The sequence below is a fragment of the Vulpes lagopus genome, chromosome 7 (assembly GCF_018345385.1).
Source record: "Vulpes lagopus strain Blue_001 chromosome 7, ASM1834538v1, whole genome shotgun sequence".
NCBI classification, from domain to species: Eukaryota; Metazoa; Chordata; class Mammalia; order Carnivora; family Canidae; genus Vulpes; species Vulpes lagopus.
The window spans coordinates 62,001,425-62,022,456 of record NC_054830.1 but is presented as its reverse complement, the minus strand read 5'-3'; the positions used below and the strand labels follow the sequence as shown (position 1 = coordinate 62,022,456).

General features: G+C 44.1%; 1 protein-coding gene across 1 annotated transcript in view; it reads right to left on the bottom strand.

The window, feature by feature from the left end:
• ASTN2 (astrotactin 2) overlaps nt 1-21,032 on the bottom strand; it is an 861,071-nt gene that overhangs the window by 500,013 nt on the left and 340,026 nt on the right. The window contains exon 6 of the mRNA XM_041762437.1: nt 19,503-19,649. Coding sequence (XP_041618371.1) covers nt 19,503-19,649 — 147 coding nt within the window. The remainder of the gene's footprint in view (nt 1-19,502; nt 19,650-21,032) is intronic.

Genomic DNA, 21,032 nt, shown 5'->3' with positions numbered 1-21,032 from the left:
TTGAGTGTGTGAGAGAGTGAGAGATGGCAGGGAGAGGTGACACAGTATTGTAATTCAATACTTAATATCTCCAGAGACATGTAATACATCCTCATGACATTTCCAGAAGATATTTTCTGGAAACTGGACAATAATTCAAATTAATGCTAAGCCTAAATCTAATTGTTTTATGAGGCTACAAAGGACTACATAGGAGAACGCTTCCAAAAATGTCGAGGCTTCAACAGTCGTGTCGATGGAACAGATTTCCCTGTCTGGCACAGATGAGAGCAGCTGCCTAAATATACAATATTGGTACCTGGAGCAACATTAACAAAAGAGACGTGCGGCTCAGCCACACCGTGAGCCCTTCACCAGCCAGACCCTATGATGAAATATGAGAACGTAAGGAGAGGAAGGACGAGCTTTGATTTGAGGACCAAAGGAAGGTTTTGGGGCTCAAACAGGACACAGGATGGCTGAGATCCACACTTCTGGTATATGACAGGCGAAGGAGGAGTTATTTCATCTTGTTCCCAGAGGGAGGGCTGGTGGGGCTTCAGGGAGCCAGGCCCTGGAGCCAGACACGATGGGTGGGAGCCTAATCCTGCCACTCTTCCATCAGCTGACTTAGGTCCATTAGCTGACCTTGTGAACCTCGGGGTTCCTACTCTATCAAACAGGGACAACAGTACCAAGTGCATAGCTCTGTGAGTAAAGGCGCATTGAGATATCCATGGTTGGTGAGGAAAGCAAGGTGGCCAAGAACACGTAGGACCTTATCTCAGGTTTCCAACAAACAAACAGCAATTCAGAGAGTGTGTGTGTATGTGCGTGTGTGTGGAGTAGTAAAAATTCTGGAAGGATTCACACAGAGTCATCAACCCAATAGACTAGGACCAGGCATATGAAGGAGGGCATATTTAGCACTGTTTCATCCCCTCCTATAGTATTTCTGTAGTATGAGTGCTGCTGCTGCTGCTCCCCTCCTATTACCACTACTGCTATTATTACTACTAACACTACCAGTATTGATGCCAACTATTTCAGAAGGTTTGGAAGAAATAAAGGGTAGAATAGAGAAAGAGTTATAGTATCGAGTCCAGCACATAGTAGGTGATCAAAATGTGTTTGTTCTTTCTTTCTTTGTCTCTGGCAACTGAGGACTGTAGTTTCCCTCCCTTGGAACACAAGGGGCATTGGATGAAGACTGGACTGGGCCGTTCCTTCCCGGCTCACCACCCCCCCTCCCTGACTTTGTGCAGATTGCTCTCATATCCTGGATGTCCTCCTCACCATGCCAAACTCTTTCTTCCCTTGTCCCCTCACCTGGATGCAACCTGTCCTTTTTCTGTCCTGAATGCCCCGGCCTCTGCACCTCTGTACTTACATCAGAGTCACTGCTAATGCCTGGGAGTTCAGCACACGCTAACTGAGCAACCCCTACCCCGCCAGGTGGCCAGGTCTGGGGCCTGCTGCTGTTTTGGCCACCTCAGAACAGAGTGAGCTTTCTGAGGGATAGTCCACGTCTAATACATCTTCAACACATTCTGAGTGGATGGATGGATGAAGTGAGAAATGGCACTTTCAAAATGAAGAACACCACCTTAGACACTATCCCATGGAATGGAAAGAGGGAAACCACGCAGCTCTCGGCACCCACTCTCCAATGGTGCTTCTAATGTCACTCAACACTTGCTGATGAGCCTCAGGGGCAGACGGTTTTTGTTTAGACGTAGGTGCTGCATGACACCTTTACAACCAACATCTCACTTGGTCCTCGGGCAAGGAATATTGGCGGTTCTGGTCAGACATCTTGCTCAGCAGCTGTGCGAGTTCGGACAAACCTATTACCCTGGTTGGGACTTAATTTTCTTCATTTGGAAATAAAAAAAAAAAAAGGAGAGGAAAGTAATAGTCACTTCCTCTAGGATCCCTGTCAGGAAGAAGTAAGTTAATGAATATAAACTGTGTTTTAAGACGGGTTGGCATTCAATCCTACCATCCTCTGTGTGTAAAAGCCCATATGTGCTATGAGTTATCATTCCCATGTCACAAAGATGTTGAAGGCACTGAGGGTGCTTCTTGCCTGAGTTACATACAATTATTTAATGACGAACCTGAGACTATAGTCTGGATGTCCAGACTCTGGGCTTCATCTACTGCCCCTGTGCTGAAGTCTGAATGTATTTATCCATGCATTCAACAAACGGTTACTGAGCGCCATATGTACCCCAGGGCCTGGGTGTGTAAGTACTGAACATTTAGCAGGGAGCCAGAAAGACGCAGCACCATAGCACTTGGCTGTAAAAAGTGCACAGTGCTGAGTAAGAGACGAGAACTAAACAGGTAAATGCATCAACACTTATAGGACCTCAAATAAAAAGGGAGAGCTGTGGATTAGGCAACAGGCTGTTGTGAGAATCCAACTGTATGTGTGTGTGTGTTGGGGTAGAGGAGGGAGGGTGGTGACAACAGTGAAATAGTGCTCCTTGCAAAGAAAATAAGACACTTGACATTTCTGAGATTGCGAATCAGTTGGGTTCTGTTCCCAGTGGGAATGAGCAGCAGCAAACAATGTTAGAGAACCCAGGGGATGTGCAGGACATTTGGCACATGGATACATTTTTGTTTTCAAATTTAATTGTCCTTCCTGGAGCGCTTAGTATCTGAAGGAGCACAGTTAGCGACCCAAACCACGATTTTGTGACTCTAAGCCAAACCCCACGCTGCAGCCTCATGGTTTACACAAAAGGAATGGGCACGAGCAAAGGACACACGAAAGACCAAATCTAAAACTAACATCATTTCGCTTTTGCAAAGAACTAGTCCATTTTCTCCATTTTTCTGTTGTTAAGGTCATCGAGATGATGAAGCCCTTCTGTCTCTTCACGGAGAGTGTGTCCAGTGCAGTGTTTCAGGGCAGAAATAGGAAGTCAGGTGGTCAGTATTCACGTCTGGCCCTGCCAGGAACTAACCAAGTGATAACGATTCAGTTAAATGGGTCTTGGTTTCTCAGCTATAAAATGGTGGATAATAATCTCATAGGAATGTGGGAGGTAATGTATGTAAATTAAATTTCTGTTGTTTCAAATTACTCAGTTTTAATGTAAATGAGGTAATACACGTAAAGTCCTTAAAACAGTACCTAGCAAGTACTAAAGGCTTAATAAGTGTTAGCTCTTCTTATACTATTTCTACCTACATATATTTGATGATTCTATTGTGAAATACAAGGGAACGTTGCCTCCTTCAAATACAGTTTGGCAAAAACAAACACAATAACCCATATTCCTGCTTAAACAACATATTAGCTCTGGATGTAACAGTGTAAACAAAAGCTCATTCTTGACTCATTTCTATTTTCTTAATTGCCCGCTCTTGCTTTGGACCTCAGCCAGGAGTCCGTCTTTAGCCATGCCACGGATGCATACACATCAGATTGTGTGTGTGCGTAAACAAGAACACCCGGCTCCTGTTGCTTCTGGGGGCTGCAAAGAAATGGCATTAAAAGTGAGTGATTTGAAACAACTGAAATTTAATTAAAAACAAAATTAAAAGTTGTTCCAAGCCCAGTGCTTCAGCCAGCAAGGCTCAGAGGAAATTAGTAAGTGGTACTAATAGCTGGATCCAATTCACAAACCTCTATGAAGAGGTAGTCAGAGGGAAGAAGATGCATACTCTTTAGATGAAACAATTAAAGATCACTTCTGAGAAATAATCATGAGCGGTATCCCAGGGCAAAAAGGAATATTATTAGCTGGTGTGTTTCTTTTTTGACTTTCTCATTTCCATTACAGGAAAGTGCCCTGAAATTCCCCAAGCAGCGTCTTCTATGGCAACAGACAAGGGTACCGATTTTGAAAGCCAGACTTAAAGGAGTGGGAGGTGGGGCAAATTCCTCTTAAAAAATAATTGTCGCCCACTGCCTGACATTCCACAGGACCAATTCATCTATCCCTTAAAATTTCAAGGACTCGGGTTGCTTAGTAAAATTCCAATCCCCTTCAAATCAGGGGTCTCAAACAATGAGTTGACAAGCACCGGCTGGACACTGGGGACTGGGTTCCAAGATGATTAAGTGAGCTGGTTCCTGGGGCACCATCATGGATGAGATCCGAGTGGGCAGGAAGGCTGTGGTCCAGACAGAGCAGGGTGGCAAGTCCAAGGGGGAGGTCAATTTGTTCTCAGTGCAGCATGGAGACAGGCAGAGGGGGAAAAAACAACTACGAAAAACACCAAAGACTACCAGGAACCAGGAAGATACAGAAAATGAGCTGAAGGTGATACATAGGGCGGGGAGGGAGATGCCAGGGAGAGAAGTAACCAGGATGCTGAGACTTCCTGTGAGTCTCAATGGGCTGGAAGGGAGGTGGCCCCGTTGAATTTAAACACACAAAGTTGAAGCGGGTAGCAGATGCCCTCGAACAAAGAACACGCATCAGAACCCTTCTTCACTGAACACCGGTTCCCTGGCTGGTGGAAAGGCAACCAGAACGCCCATTCCACAGAAGAGCGGATGACTGCTCGCCTCTGCACCCCTACCTCACCCAGTCCCCCCGAAGCCGTGCAGATCTCATTCCAGATGGTCCATCAGTCTAGTGGCTCTGAACGTGCTCTGCCTGGAACACACTTTCCTCCTTCATACCCTGCACGTCTGGGTTTAAATGGCACGTCCTCAGAGAGGTCTTCTCTGACCACCAGATCTGAGCTTACCATCCCAATGCGCCTCTTGGTTTTAATTGTTTTCCACCATTTCAATTATTTTCACAGCGGCTCTCATTTATTTCACTGCCACAATGTATTTCGGTATTTTGCTAATTTTCTTTGGTGTCTGTCTCTTGCTGAGAATCAAAGTGTTATGAAGGCAGAGGCATTCATAATGTCATTTTCAGGACAGCATCTCTCTTGCTCCAGGACACATAAGGATACATGAAATAAATATCTGTCCAATGTGCGAGTAAGTTCGGTGAAGATTAAATAAGACATCGCAGGTCGAACACCTAGTACACTGCCTGTCACATCAGAGGCGCGTGATGACTTTTAGCTGATATTTTTAGAATCATCTAATATTATATTGATTTAGATTCTAGCAGTGAGCTTGATTCCGGGAGGGCAGAAGGATGGAGAGACTGAGAAGGCACCCGGAGGGCTCCAAATACCGAGTTGCTGCCTTCGCATTGTGTCTGGAACCCCCGATGTGCTGTAACACAGATCGCTGTGTACACGGATCTTACTGGGGAGCCTGAGGACGGGGAGGGAGTGGTGCAGAAGGCTGACACAGCAGGTCCATCAGGGAGAGGGGGGAAGCTGAGACCAGTTCTCTTTTGTACAAACCAGTTTCATCTTACCCTCAAACAAATTCTTTGAGGAGGAGGATGGATCTGTCCAAGATCAACCTATCCTTGATGCTCAGCTCAACCCCTACTTTCTCCAAGAATCCTTTGAGATCTGGGGCGCCTGGGTGGCTCAGCTGGTTAAGCATCTGACTCTTGGTTTTGGCTCAGGTCATGATCTCAGTGTCGTGAGAAGAAGCTCTGCATCATGTTCTGCATTTGGCATGGAGCCTGCTTGGGATTCTCTCTCTCTTTTTCTCCCCCTCCAGCCTCTTCCCACCCTACTTATGTGCACTCTCTCTAAAAAAAAATTAAAAAATAAAATAAAATAAAATAAAATAAAAATAAAATAAAATAAATAAAATAAAATAAAGAATCCTTTGAGATCTGCCTCAGTGAGAACTGTCTTCTCCATCTTCCATTCTGTTCCAGAAGATACAGCTTTGTAAACCACGCAGCTTATGTTTCCTGGCTCAAGGCTGCTGTTCAAGCATCCATCTCCTCGTTAGCTCATGTCTTGAATGGGGAATAGATCATACTAGGCTCCACTCCATGTTGGAGACTGACAAAATCTGGAGCCTAGAAAGTAGAGGAGACGTTGCTTGCCTCAAAGTAGGACATGGTTCAGCCGGGAGATAACCAGACGGAGACATCAGAGAGCATGGCCAGCGCTGTGATGAAGCTGTCCCAGGCACCTCTGAGGGCTCAGGATGGCCACGTCGGGGCTGAATGCTGAAGTATGAGAAGGCAACAGCTAGGTGGAGGGGACGGAGTAGGCAATCTAGGCAGAAAGAAAGGGATGTTTGCAAAGCAACAAAAAAGACCCTTCAGGGCCTTCAGGGAACAGCCCCGTTGTGGGGCGGGTGAGCTGTGAGGCGGGGAACAGGCAGAGAAGGGCCCAGGGTAGCTCCTGGCCTCCAGACGAGCAACCCGCGGAGCCAGCCACTCTGCACCGCCTTCGCCCTCCCGACGGGGCGGCAGCACCACCTTTCATCAGTCCCCTACTTCACGTGTGACCCCAGCCCCACGGCGGCCGCCCCGCACCTCCCCTCAGGTCTCGCTTCTATGGCTGGTCCCACGCTCAGCCCATTCACGCGGCTCTGAGTCTGTGAGGGACCGGCCGCCCGGAGCCCTGGTGCTCGCAGGCCACGCCAGCTCCCGAGGCCCCACCGGGCCCGACCACGCAGTGAGACTCCACCTGAAATACTGTCACACCCTCCAGCCTTCCGGGCAGCGCCGTGAGAAATCCGCCGGATTAGTTTTGCTCACCTGGTGACATGGCTTGCTAGTGATTTTCATGCGGCGAGATTTGGAAGGTCCTAATGCCGTGTCATCTTCAAAGTTGCCTGCACTTTTTTTTCATCTCCTTTTTTTCCTACAAACATAGCCGAGAAGTGGGCATCTGGCTCTTGATCTTCGCATGGGACGATCATGAGCACAATGGTCAGGATGGCTCGCCCCCGAGCGTGTTTCTACTGTTCAGGTTCCAGCCTTCAGCCACCTGTTTCCTCCTTGCAAGCAGCGCCTGAGTCCTGGCACGCTGGCACCCCCATTTTCCAGAGGATGGAGCTGTGCCACGGGAGAGGTGGAGTTAGGGTGCGAAGCCACATACTCCGCCACTGGCATTCGTGGTCTTAACGGCCACACTTCACGTGTGGGGTCACCAGCTCTCAGGGACACCAGGAGGCAGGCGCAGGGACGTCTGTGGCTCCTTCCCTCTCCTCAGTCCCTCCTCGCAGTAACTCCCTAAATGTCCATGGCCCAGCCCTACTGGGACTCCCTTGTCCTCCCTCTCACTTCGAATGCCCTGGTGTAGACACCATCATCCAGGCTAAATGGAACAGCCCCTTAGCAGGTGCCCCGCCTTCCACGGTGGCCACTCGCACTCACCTTCTACACTGTGGTCAGTCCGCGAGCCTTTACTGAACACCCACTGAGTCCCTGGAGGTTTCACAGGAACAAGAGAGCTACTCTCTGTGCCCCTAAGGGGCTGAAGGGGGCATTAGCTGAGCACTGACTATGTGCCATGTGCGCGTCCACCGCTTCATATTCGGTCACTCGGCTGCCCTCGGAGGTGCTTTACTGCTCTCGCCCTCATTTCACAGATGTGCAAACAGAGGCTTAGGAATTAAATAACAAGTTCACCGCTACCCAGCTAGAAAATACCAGAGCCAAGTAGGGAACCTAGGGAGTGTGATTCTACATCCCAGACTCGTCACCAAATCAGGTGTCGCATTGCAAGTCGCGGTTGCGAATGTGCTGAGTGCATGTTTATCAGGGAGACCGAACTTAGACGAGGAGGGTGAAAAGCCAATGAAAGTGCGTATTACTGAGGGCCTCCTGTTTGTCAAACATTGTGCTCAATGCTTGACAGATATTATCTCATTTAATTTTCCTGGGAGGAGGCTATTATTATCATGCGCACCCTATAGATTAAGAGATAGGCCAGAAAGGTCAAGTAACATCTGTAATATCAAACAGCTATTAATTCCCAGAGCCAGCATTTGAACCCGGATGCATCTGACTCTCCAGCCTGAACCCTTCATTACCATCTTGCGTGGCCTTTTGTAAGAGCAACCGCGACCTCGACACTCCCGTTTAAGTCCTTGAGCGGCTCTAGGACTTCCAATCACTTCCATGAGGAGAGCTCAGCAAAGAGACTCTGCTCTTCCGTCTGCCCCTCCCGTTAGTTCCCGTTGTGCCCCTTGGAGCCTGGGATGCTTTGGGTGTCACTTGTTCCTGCCACACCTTTTCTTATGCTGTGCTCTTTGTCTGAAACACTGTCTTGTCCTCACTGTCTCCTGGATCTCCAACAGAGTATCCTCTCACTCCCAATCCTGCCCATCCAGCTCCTTCCAACGGGACAAATCCTCTCACTCCCTAAGGCTTCACCCAGGTCTGGAAAGTGGAGACTACTCCAGGTTTCCCCGGCAACCTTGCTGACTATGGCCTACGTGCCCTACCTGGTCCAGATTATGATTTGCCTTCTATTGTAGTCTTCTGCTTTATAGTTATCCTGTCACTTTTTAAATAACAGGTGTGAGCTTTTTGAGGATATGATTAGCATTTACTGAGCACCTGCTATGGGATATTTTCATACCAGCCTCTATTTCATCTTCAGCATCACCTTGTGAAGTAGGGGCTAAGAGCTTTACTTTGGTAGATGGTGAAATTGCTGGCTCAGAGCAGTGAGTGACTCGCCCAAGACCCATATTTAGTAAGGAGAGAGATGCAGACTTGCACCTGTGGTTGTCTGATTCTAAATCTCTTGTGTTTTTGCATCTCGGCCTCCTTCAGAGTTGACGGTGTCCCAGAGTACGACTTCTTACCCTGCACAGATGCTCAGCAACGGTCAGCTGAAAGCCTTAATATATGGATTCACCAATAAAGCCCAAACGGGAATACACGCAAGAGGGAATACATGGAAAGCTCAGGGGTGCTCCGGGCTCTGGGGACCATTCAAGCTGCAGGTAAGATGCCCAGGCCTTTAGCAAAGGTTCAGAAAGTTGCTAACAGCTGCCTCCAAACCAAGGCTGAACAGCTGCGATATGTTTGGCTTAGATCATCCAGAGGGGTGGCTGGGGAGGAAAGCCAAACAGCAAGGCTCTGCTGGGCATCAGGGACCTGATGGAGGGAGTGCAGAGAGGCAGGAGGGATGTGCAGGTTTTAATTATTCCTCCCATCTCATCTCTACCCTCTGCATATGATACATTCTCTCCCTCCCATACTCTTTCTGGCATCCGAGATGTTCAAGGTCCCTTGGCAGCTGAAGCTGGGAACTGGGGATGGGGAGGCATCTTTCCCACCATGGCCCGGCTCCTCACCACTTCTTTTTTCATCCCAGAAGCCTTGGGAGCCCACAGTCCCTGCCCAAGCTTGGCTGTGATCCTTCTAAGCTTTCTTCAAATGGCAACTTGTGGGCTGTGAAAGGTTTGCTCAGCTGCCTTTGCTCCCAAGATCCTCACTCAGGGGCTGCCCAGCCCAGAGAGGCCCAGACAAGAGTCAGAAGAGATGGGGCTGCTAATGGGATGGTGGCATCAAAACTCCAGAATCCCGTACCCAATGGGAATAGTAAAAGGGGACTTTGAATCTCAATATTTGTCATTCCACTTTTAGAATGTTAGGGCAGGGAGGAATTTTAAGTACCATCTTGTTCCCTTCCCAGATTGTAAAAGGGGGAAAAAAAACCCCACAAAAACAAAACTGAGGCCCGGATAAGCAGAGATTGCCAAAGTCCTGGGGAATTCATGGCAGAGGCACAGCCCAACTGCAAGCATCTAATTCTCTGTCTACCACCTTCTGTATCCACTAATTGGAAATCGTTTTGCTCGACCCCTTCCTGCCTGTATGACACTGAGGTGGTCACATAAGCTCCCTGGGCTTTAGTTGCCCTTGAATTTAAAATGGTTAGGATAATGTCTGGATCTCCTTCATGCGGTATTAGAATTAAATGAGATAACCCTTTGCAAGGTACTTAGCAAAGGGCCTGGCACTTCGCAGTGTTCTGTAAATGTCACCAATTATTAGTGTTAGTATGAGCTCATCACTGGGAGGCTTGACCAGCAGGGTCTTCATGCACCCAAAGCGTCCACGCCCCTCCGGGAACCTGCCACCTTCCGTCACCCAGCTCCAGGTAACCATCAGTGGCTCTGAGACCCAGCCCAGGTAGGATCCTGCAAGGCGTCCCCCCCTTGGCCGTACTCCCCACCTCCAGTTTGGGGTGTGCGACTGCCCTTCTTCTCTGTCCCCACAGCATCCAGGACAACTCACTCTCTCTCTCTCTCTCTGGAGAGGTCAGATATGTGTTTTATTCGTGTCTGCACCCCAGACATCTGCACATGCCATGGAGGAGGGGATGTGTGATACTTGTTGATCAAGGGAAGGGAAGGAGGGAGGAAGAGAGGCAAGAAAACAGGCATTGTGCATCAACAAGGAAGTGTTGCTATGAACTCATTCTTAATTATTTAATTTCTTCCTTTTGCCCAAGCTAAGCCTCCCTAATGTGGCACCTTCTACAGATGTGGCCATACCCACCAAAAGCTCTTTCCAACTCCTTTAATGTCTTTATAAATAATAACGTTATGAACAACAGAAAGGGAACAGCACCACGTTCTCATCATCAGAACTAGCCTCAGAGTTGGCCAAGTGATTCCACATTCATCAGCCCATGACACTCACTTGAAGCACGGAGTATTAACAATGCTTTTGGGATGAGGAAATTGAGGCTGAAGGTAAAAACAAAACAAAACAATAACCTCCAAAAAACAAACAAAATAAACCTAGAAAACAGAATACCTGGGAATAAAGCTCACATCTCCTGGGTCACAGGTCAACGCACTTAACCACTGCCCCAGGTCACCTTCCCTCTCCCAGCACTGCACCCCTGCCTCACCCCTACACTACTCTGCAGACACCAAGCCGGCAAGGATGAAACATTTAACTATAACCTCAAACTCCATCTCATTGAAGCTGCCATCCATCACTCTCTCCTCCCCGTCACAAAGTCAAAGTCGTCTTCTGCTCACAACAGCAGGATGGAATTATTAATGAGAAGAAATTAAATTTCCCTACCCCCCTTTCAATCGTCCTCTGCCCCCAGTTCGTAGGAATGGATTTTTGGACTCAATGTGCTATCAAAACACAGAAATTAGTCTCCAATTTTGGACGTCAAACTCAGTTATCCCTTTTGTTAAGGAAGGGAATTAATAACAATTCATCCTGGTCAGACGCCAAGCCAACATCTTAGCACAGAGTGTCATTAGAAATCCCAGCCCAACTGGCTGTTGTGATATCTTGAAAAGCTTGAGCATGTTCAGCTGCTTAGCATGGTTTTCCAGGGTTTATTCTCCCTCAAGCCCCTTGTCACTTTTAACCTGGAGATCAGTGACTATTTAAGGAAGAAATGGCTTGAAGCATTTTTTTTTCCTTCCATGGATGTGTGGATTTAGACTTTTCTAATGAAAAGGTTGGAGGGGGAAAATACCAGATCCCACTCTAGAGGGATATCTAGATCCCTCACCACTCCAAGCATCAGCTCCAAGCCATTGCTGAGCAAACTGCCCATTAAGTACACGAAGAGGGAGAAGGGAAAGAAGTTTTCACAGTTTATAATTATATTACCAGTTTCATTACAGCTCTCATTTTAATTCTGACTGAAACTAGCCTGGCCTTCTCCCTGCACCCTCTCATGTATAGTTATTAAATCTGGGTTGGAGTTCAACCTTTTCTTCCTGATTTCAGCATATTAATATGGTTTATTGGTATTTCATTGCCACCTCCCCCTCTTGGGTGTTCCGAATCTCAGCTCAATTTATATTTTCCCCTCTTCCTGGGCTTCTGGATGAAGCTTGCTTCATTTTGGTGTTGGCGGGGGGGGGGGGGGGGATGTGATTTTTATTGGAGTTTCTTATTTTGGGGGATGGGAACGAAAATGGTGGGGAGCAAAGTCAATCACAGAGGAGAGGCAAACTCAGATTTTGTGTACTGTCATTCCCCAGGATGTATCTTCTTAGGGCATCGAGGTCCACCTGCCTCCCCGCCCTCCCCTCATCTCACGGACACAATGCTCTTTATCTGCCTACTGAAGCCTCTGTTAGGTTTCACAATAGGTTAGGACATGAATAAGCTGTGGCCCTCTGTTTTCATTCAGTGAATGCTTCTTGGTGACACACACTCTGTTTTGGACACTGTCCTAGATGCTAAATATAATGAGCAAAACAAAGAGTATCTCTAGCCTTATGGAGCTTACAACTTGGGAGGGAGAGCCCAACATTAACTAGATAATAAATAATTACCAACTGAAATAGCTGAAATCAGGGAATAGTGCAGGTCTCATGGAGAATGATTAGGAAGGGACTTAAAAGAGGCTGGGATATGAAAAAGGGGAGGTCAGTCACTTTATGGTAAATAAATTTGTCCAAGAGAAATGAAAGAAGTGGGGAGAAAATTTTTCAAGCAGTGGGAACAACTTGTGCAAAGGCCCTGAGGCAGAAGGCAGCCGAGTTTATTTAAGGAACCCATATAGAGGCAGTGGAGTAAGTTGAGGCTAGATAGAGATGTAGGCAGGGACCTGATCTTACAGGGACTTAAAAGTCATGTTATGAAGTTCAGTCTTTAGAACAATTATAATAGGAGGTACTTAAGCAGGTTTTAGGAGAAGATGCAATATGTCAAGATAATTCATTTTAAGACATCACTCTGTTTGTACTGTTGAGAACAGACTGGAGGGGAGCCAGATTTGACACAGGAGGCCAGTTCCTATGACTATGGCAGTTGTTCCAATGGCATACTCATATCAATAACAGTTATGGAAGGTAGACTGTAGGATTATTAAAAAGGTACAAATACAATGCTATGTAGTTTTCAAGGAAGGGGAGATTATTTCAGACTAGAGGGTTTTGGATTTTGTTTTTTTTATTTTTATTTATTTATTTATTATAATAAATTTTTTATTGGTGTTCAATTTACCAACATACAGAATAATACCCAGTGCTCATCCCGTCAAGTGCCCCCCTCAGTGCCTGTCACCCAGTCACCCCCACCCCCCGCCCTCCTCCCCTTCCACCACCCCTAGAAATTTTTGAGGTTTTGCTAAAGAAAGTTTTCTAGAGGAAGGAGAAAATTAAGTTAGGTTTTAGAGATGGTAGGGTTGCAGAGCATGGAAATTTAGGAAGGGTACTCATGGTTTAGGCAACTACATACAGGGAGGAAGACACAGGCAAGGAAGCCCATCTGCCATAAGAGCATGGAATGCATGCAAAGCAGTGAAAGACAAACAGGGCAGAGACTTTGCTGTGGAGAACTTTTATACCTGAATATGTTCTCTGATGCTCAAAGGTCTGTAATCAACACTGAACATTTTAAAATAGAGTCCAAGACCCTGCCAGAGAGTAGAAGGTCCAAGGAACTACTCTTGTTAGACAAGTTTCTTTGCAGTTTGTGATTAAGCAGCCACCTTCATCGTGGTCTATTTTTTCCTTCCAAGAGTTGAAAATACTCCTTCCATGTATTTGAATCACTACACACTAGTTCTAAAGTCAGTTATAACCTTATTCTTCATTAAAAGCACGAAGCCACATATTAGCTCTCTCTCTTGGGTTGAAAAGCATGAAGTAGGAGTAGGAGCAAATGAAAGGCTGAGACTCACTGTATACAATGTTTGTGTCCAAAAGCAGCTACACACGTGGCTTATTAATAAAGTAGGCCATTCTAATGATGGGCATTTCCACTTCAGGATTTCATAGGCTGGTAAGGAATACTTATACCCCAAATTCCACAGTCATAGAAAACAAAGAAGATTTGAATATCACCTAGTCTGATCCAAAAGGCAATGCTAACAACTTAACTTGATCTTAATAAATAAATATTTTTGTATGCATGTTTTCATGCAATTTACATAGCACATAAAAAACTGTATCTGTGCATATGTGTGTGTGTGTGTGTGTGTGTGTGTATTTAGCCAAGTAAAGCATTCAAGAGAGATCCCTAGACTTCAGTCTTTCCTGAGTTTTACTCCATTTCTGAGCCTAGGCAAAGAATGAGTGACACTTAGGGATGAGGTAGTAAAGAAAAAACAAACATACTTTGAAAGTACAAAAATTAACTGTTTTAAAATTTTATTTTCTGATAAAATGGCTCTGAATCAAAATATCATGTACCCAAGTCAACTTCACTTTTCCTCTATGGCTTCACGGAAATATGGTCATCTCTTCTCAGGAAATTTCCTATGATGGGGAACTCTTTACCTTGCAATGACCCCTTTCCAATATTATACAAAAATGATCACAACTACTAACATTTATATGATTTATTGAGCCATTACCAGGTCTCTGGAACTGAGCTAAAAGCTTTATGAGCATTATTTCATTTATTCTTCACAATAACTCTATGAGATAAGTATTGCTACTATCCCCACTTTATAGATAATGAGGCTGAAGCTAAGAAAGTGAAGACGTTTTCAGACTAAGGATCATTTGATCTCATCTCTGGCCACCCTTATCACCAAGGTAACTCTAATTTTACTTCCTAGAGACTTTCAAGTCTGTCCCCTTTTCAATACAAGTAATAATAGCTATGGTCATATTTGTCAAAGAGTGGAACATGGAAGGACCTTGGACCAGGGGTTCAGGTAGACTTGGACTTTCATACCTTGCTTTACTTCTGTGTCAGTCTGGCCAAATCACTTAACATCTCTTGAGACCTACCCTCCATGTGTGCAAAATGGGGATGCTAAATGCTGCCTCACAGTTCTTCTATGAGACTTGAATGATTAAATAACTCCATGCAAGTGTATGCACACTACCATATTTATAATAGATTTACTCAATAATATTAGGTTCACTTTTTGATTAGGTTCCTTCAATTCTTCTTATAAAACAATTCTCTTCCACCCTTTCCTTAAGAGGTCATTAGGTATCTATAATGTTTTTCCAGTCTCACCTACAAAGCCTCTCTTTTGGACAACTTCCAAAATATCACTCACCTTCTCAAAACCTAAGTCTCAGAATATAAAAGAATATAAAAGAGAACTCTGGATGTAGTGTTATTTCTCTACACTAGAATGGGGCAATCTCACCCATTTAATCTAAACAATTTATTCTTTTAAAAGTTGTTTCTTCTAGGGCACCTGGGTGGCTCAGTCAGTTCAGCATCTGACTCTTGATTTTGGCTCAGGTCATGATCTCAGCATTGTGGGATTCTCTCTCTCTCTCTCTCTCTCTCTCTCTCTCTCTCTCTCTCCCCTGTAGAAAAAAAAAAGTTGTCTCTTCTACTGGCTTACTGCAGGGGTAGCATATTGGATAAATATATCCTGACTTATACTGGGAGCCTCAAGGAATGCACAAACTGACATCTCAAATAAGATCAGCTTTTAAAATTAACCAATAACCACTCATTCATAATGCCACCTACATGACAATTTGGATGAAACCCAAATCCATGTTACCAGGGATGCTTTATTATAAAACTCATATTCACATTGTATTTGGTGTGATCACAACTACTGCAGCTACAGCATGAGGCAGCTCCATTAATATGACTTTGATAAAATCAAAGATGGAAGAAACCAAAACCCCTTATCAGAAACCCAAGGGGTCTCAAGGAGTTATTACATCTGCTGGATGGGAAACAAGTGACAGAGATATTAATGTATTAATGCAGCTCTCAAACTTCTGTTGATTGATCACAGAATTCTCATTAAGAATAATAATACTTGGCCTCCACTCCTCGAAAATGTGATTCACTATTTCTAAGGCTCACCAGCCCAAATGACCTAAATGCAGATGACCTACAGGCCACAGCTAAAAAAATACCAGCTGAATTCAGTAAGTTTAGACACAAACCTAGTCCATGTCTTCACTGTGTACTTAGCAGGGAAAAAAAGCCAGCCACTACTGGCCTTGAGAAGACCAGACAAAGAAAGGGGCGATATTTACCAAGGGTTTGGATACAGGCTGTCAGGATTTATTGTTCATGCCAACCGGGGTCGGGACAAGTGCTACATTGTGCTGACCTTTACCTATAATGGGAAGTAAGCATCAGGTATAACACAAGTGCAGAATTTATTTTCTTTCTGAAGACCAGTTTCATTTCTCAGGTCCCTTCTTCAGGCTTCAGCACCAGACAGCCCAACAACCATGGTTGGATGAGCGCTCTAAGGGCTGGCAGGCTGGCAGCTCAGGTAAGGTTTCTGAGGAAGGTGAGAGACATGAGAACTGTCTTGGCCATGATCCTTGGGTGGCTTTGTCTCAATGGAGTCTTTCCCATTTAATGGGGGCTGCTTTCATCCTGATAGGCCTTGTTATGATGTTGTTTATAACTCAGCCGGTAGCTATAGGTGGGGGCCAATATTATGGTATGTGTGTGTGTGTGTGTGTGTGTGTGTGTGTGTGTGTGTGGTGTGTATGTATGTGTATGTGTTGATAAAATCAAAGATGGAAGAAACCAAAGCCCCTTATCAGAAACCCTATATATATATATATACATACACACACACAGCATATATATATAATCATATATATATAATATATATATAAAATACTGTTTACTGTATTTATGGTATGTATCAATGCATTTACAAATATTAATGCCAACTGATAATAAAGGTTCAGGAAAATAGACACCAGCATCACTTCCCCTCTTGCCTTCCTGTATAACACTCTAGGATCTCCAGAAATCAGAGCTGGAAACCCCACTAGTCCAATTCATATAAATTGTTCTTTGTCAGGCCCTGCCCGACCTCCATAGAAAACTGGATTCCACCCTTTTCCAAGTCCTAGTTTTCTTATCTGTGAAATGAATTTAATAAAGATCACTTTGGAGAGCTGGCGGGGGAATGGAATGTGCAACACACACAGATTATCCACCCACAGGAGGCACTGGGATCATGCTGGGAAAGGTCTGCTTGCCGATAACTACTGGACAGTTATGCACCTGACTTTAAGTATTCATTGCTCTCAGGATTCCTGTTGATCCCCAAAAGAATCATAGTAGAATCTGTTAGATTCTATTAGAATCTATCAGAATAGAAGGATCTCATCTATTTAATTTATTTCACCTTCTTGTCCTGCTGTGTCCCAGCTTCTAATGTCTCTTCCTTTATGCATCATTTTAGGAATAAGAGTAATAATGTTGCTATTTATTGAGCAATAATAATGTTTTAGATCTTTTACTGGTATTTTATTCACATGATGTTATTCAATCTTTTCAAAATAATCTCCATTTTACAGATGAGAAAAATTGAGACTCAGGGAGCTTAACTGACTCTCCTATATTTCACAGCAATAAAATAAGGAAACTGAGATTTGAACCCAAACAGACTCATTTTAAAGGACACATTCCTAACCAAAACAATGCAAAATGTAGGGAAGGGGGTTCCATTTAACCTTGAGATGAGACCTTTTGGGCTAGCTCCCCTAGTGGTGCCTGCCATATTTGTACTCTCCAGTACTTGTACACTCCATGGTCAGTTTCAATTATCCTTGATCTCTATGTAATTCCTGCTTTAGTTTTCCTAGACTCAGTCTCCCCTTTCTTCATTGAGATCTAATAGAAGATTTCCCATGCAACCAATCTTAAATCTGCTTTAATTCAGGTTCTGTTCATTCATTCAACACATATTTACTGGGCATCTACCAGGCAGTGTGCTTGTTATCAGGGATATGATATCTCTCCCAGAGGCCACAACTCCTGCCCTCACAGGGTTTCCATTCTAGAGGTAGAAACAGATAACTGTACAGGAAGTTGTAAAGTTTTTAATTTATGACAGAGGACAGAATAAGGACCACTGAGAAAGGGCATCTCTTAATTCATCACATTTTTGTCTATCCTTCTGAGCCATCACAACAATTTTGGAGTTTTCTTGGGGGATCCCTTGATTTTGCAATTTACCAACTATATGTTATCTGAAAATCTGATAAATATGGAATTGTAGGTTTAACAATAACCCATTAAGATAGGGATTGTTACTATACTTATATCGTAGATGCAGACTGAGGCTCAGAGAGTAAGTCACTTAGCTATAGACACAGAAGATAACAGATTCAGCTATTTGAATTCATATTTGTATTGTTCTATAACCTGTGCTCTTAGCCACTAAAGTATTTACCATGACCCTGAGCAGGTTACTTAGACTCTTAGGAGCTCTATTTTTACATGCATGAAAATATTCAAAATTTGAATGTTGCTAAAGCCTATCATTCTACAGTTAAAGAGCAGAGACTTTTGAAGCTAAAATAAGGTCACATGCTTTCAACAGTGGCCAAAATTCGTCCTTTTGGTTTTTCCAAACTCATTGTTCATCACTCTTAGTCTTTCATCTCTATATGCCAACCACATCCAGGCTCTGGTAATTCTTCCAATCCCAATCTTCATGAGCCTCTATGACTTAGATGCTTCTGTAAATTCAATTCCTTTTGCCTCCCTCCACTACTCCTTTGTTATCTCACACTCAACATTTTTGCCTGTTATACATGCACATGTGATTTGACAGGAATGTACCACAAGTATTGTGCTTAGGCCAGAAAATCAACTGCATGCATATAAAATGAGAAAAACTAAACTTATTTGCAGTTCAGATGAAAAACAAGTAGAGGCTCAATCACATGGTGAAGTGGGAGCAATCACAGGATGCATTAATAGAAGCCTGAATGATACAGAGAAAGGAAGTAGAAGTTCTGCTTTGGATAAAATATACTAAAGGGATTGGTGCTATGTTCTGAACATGAACTTACAAATTAAACACAAAAGTGAGTTACGGTGAGATAAATCTGACAAATACTGAGTAAGGATCTCAAAAACACCCAAGACATATCCAGCTGGAAAAATCTTTAAAAAAATAATGGTGCTAATATGGTGCAAGAAGTCAGATGGGTGGTTGGTTACCTCTGGGAAGGCTTTCATGGGTAGGGAGCATAAGGAAGTTGTGGATACTGGGAATATCTTATGGTTTGATCTGGGTGGACTCTTATGGAAAAATTTATTAAGCAGCATACTTCATATGTCTTCTTCATTGTATTTATGATAACCTTTAATACACTTAAACACAGTAGTACCAAGCACTTGGACAAAAGGGCTATTTCCTATTTGGGGAAATAGGTGCCACCACATCCTGTTGGAGTATATAAAGTGGAACAGATTTCTGAAGGGCACTTTAACAATAGCTATCAAGCACCTTAATCAATTTCTTGGGCCATGCTTTGCAAATGATTATAGTGGCTACAGTGTCTCATTAATTCAAAGTAATTGGGTGAAGAGTAGGATATAACATTTACAGGGGATGAGATATGAGTATTCTCCAGGATATTTGGGAAATTCCAACAAAGCTTATATGATCTTGTCTGTCATGTTTTTTAATTAGCAAATAGTATTTGGGGATGGATATTTTTAGTTAGGAATAGATTCATAAGCAATAAGAAAGAGTAGGTTCTCTAGCTCAATCTTTCTGCACTCACATTTGAATTCTTCCTCTATTTAACAAAATTTAACCTTACCCATGGCAAAGAGCAGTCTGTGGTTCCGTTTAAATAATCCAGGATTCCAAGTCATAAGGGCTTCTTTCAAGCCCTTTAGATGCTCTCCCTCCCCCTCTTTTTTAAATAATCTAATTGTGTGCCATTTGTGGAGGACATTTGACCAGATGGGTGCAAGGTGATGAGCAGGTATGGGGCATCTTTTATTCTTGGTTCTTACCATCTGCAATGAAGTGCTCAGGCACGTGCAGAGTCACCTTCACGGTGAGTGGACAGGACATCTGAGTGCCACACACCATGGCCAGGATGCAGGAGCTCACAGCAATCAACGTCAAGGCTGTCTTGTTCACTGGGCTTTTCAGCAAACCTAATAACAAAAATATACACAAAGATGCATAAGTTCATGAGGTGATAAAATAGGAATAGCATGGAATTTGGGAATCTTTCTATTTTCCAAATGGAAAGCTGGGGAAGGAAACCTTTTTCCAACTTCTGTGCTTGTCATGACATAGCAGCCTTTTATGGGTCTCAACTTCACTCTCTAGAAAATGGGCTTATTATACCCTTCAGTGTAGATGAAAGAAACAAGCCTCATGAAAACTGTGCAATTCCCGTTCCTCCCTTCCTGATTAGCCTGGTCATCATTGATAATTATTTAAATGATATTAAATTCTCTACTGGCTTTATCAGCAAGTAGGAGGAAGTGAGAAGTGCTGAATTCACAGAGCCTAGAGGAATGAGCATGGGCTTTGGAGTTTGACAACCATAGCTTCAACTTTGGGCTTTAGCCCTCACTGGGTGTGTCGTGAGCTGTTTCATTCTGTGAACCCCAGTTTCCGTACGTGTATGATGAGGACAGTAAGAAACAGCTCACAGTTTGTGGTGATGATTACTCCGCATGGTGTGTACACACAATGTCATCTAACTGGGTTTCACAGAATGGTGGAAGCTAATCAGTTCAAATTAATTTCACAGGTTTTTAGTGAGCGCCTACCATATAGACACACACAGAGCAGGGATAGAATAGTTTCTGCTCTTCGGGAGCTTCCAGGGTAGGGGGCAAAGGCAGGCTTATCCACAGCTAGTTACAATTCAAGGTAAGTTGTATGAAGAACTAATAGAGCGGGCACAGGATGGGGAGGGGAGTTTTTGCTCAGGAAAATTAAAGACAATTTAATGGATACAGTAGAATGAGTAGATTGGATTTGCATGGCCAGCAGAGCATTGGGCCAGCAAAGAAAGTCTGTGGACTGTGTCCTAACTAAGCCCCCACTGGGTCTCATTCTTTAAATTCTGCTATTCACATCTACTTTCAAGGTTTTGATTACTATTTTTAGAGCAATGGCTCCCAAATTTCTATCACCCGCTAGGCTCTTCTTTTGAGCAAATCTTTATGCCCAAACCTCCCAGACCTCTCCCTCTGGAAGTCCCAAGGGCATGACATAAACATGTTTGAAACTGGACATGTCATCTTCTCTTTAAACCTTTACTGCCTCATCTACCTCCCTCTTCTGCTTCTCCTCCTCCTCCTCCCCACTCCCCAACTTATTGAGAACACCACCATTAAAACTGGCCAGGAGCTTAGATTCCCTTCACTCTTCCAGCTTCTTCCTTTATAGCATCTGTACAATCACGCAGTCTTATTTATTCTACGTCCTTAGTAGGTTCACCTCTTTCCCCTCCTCTCTTCTATTGTCCGTTTGCTTGTAGAATGAGTGAGGTATAGGCACATTGCCCCACCTCATTCCCT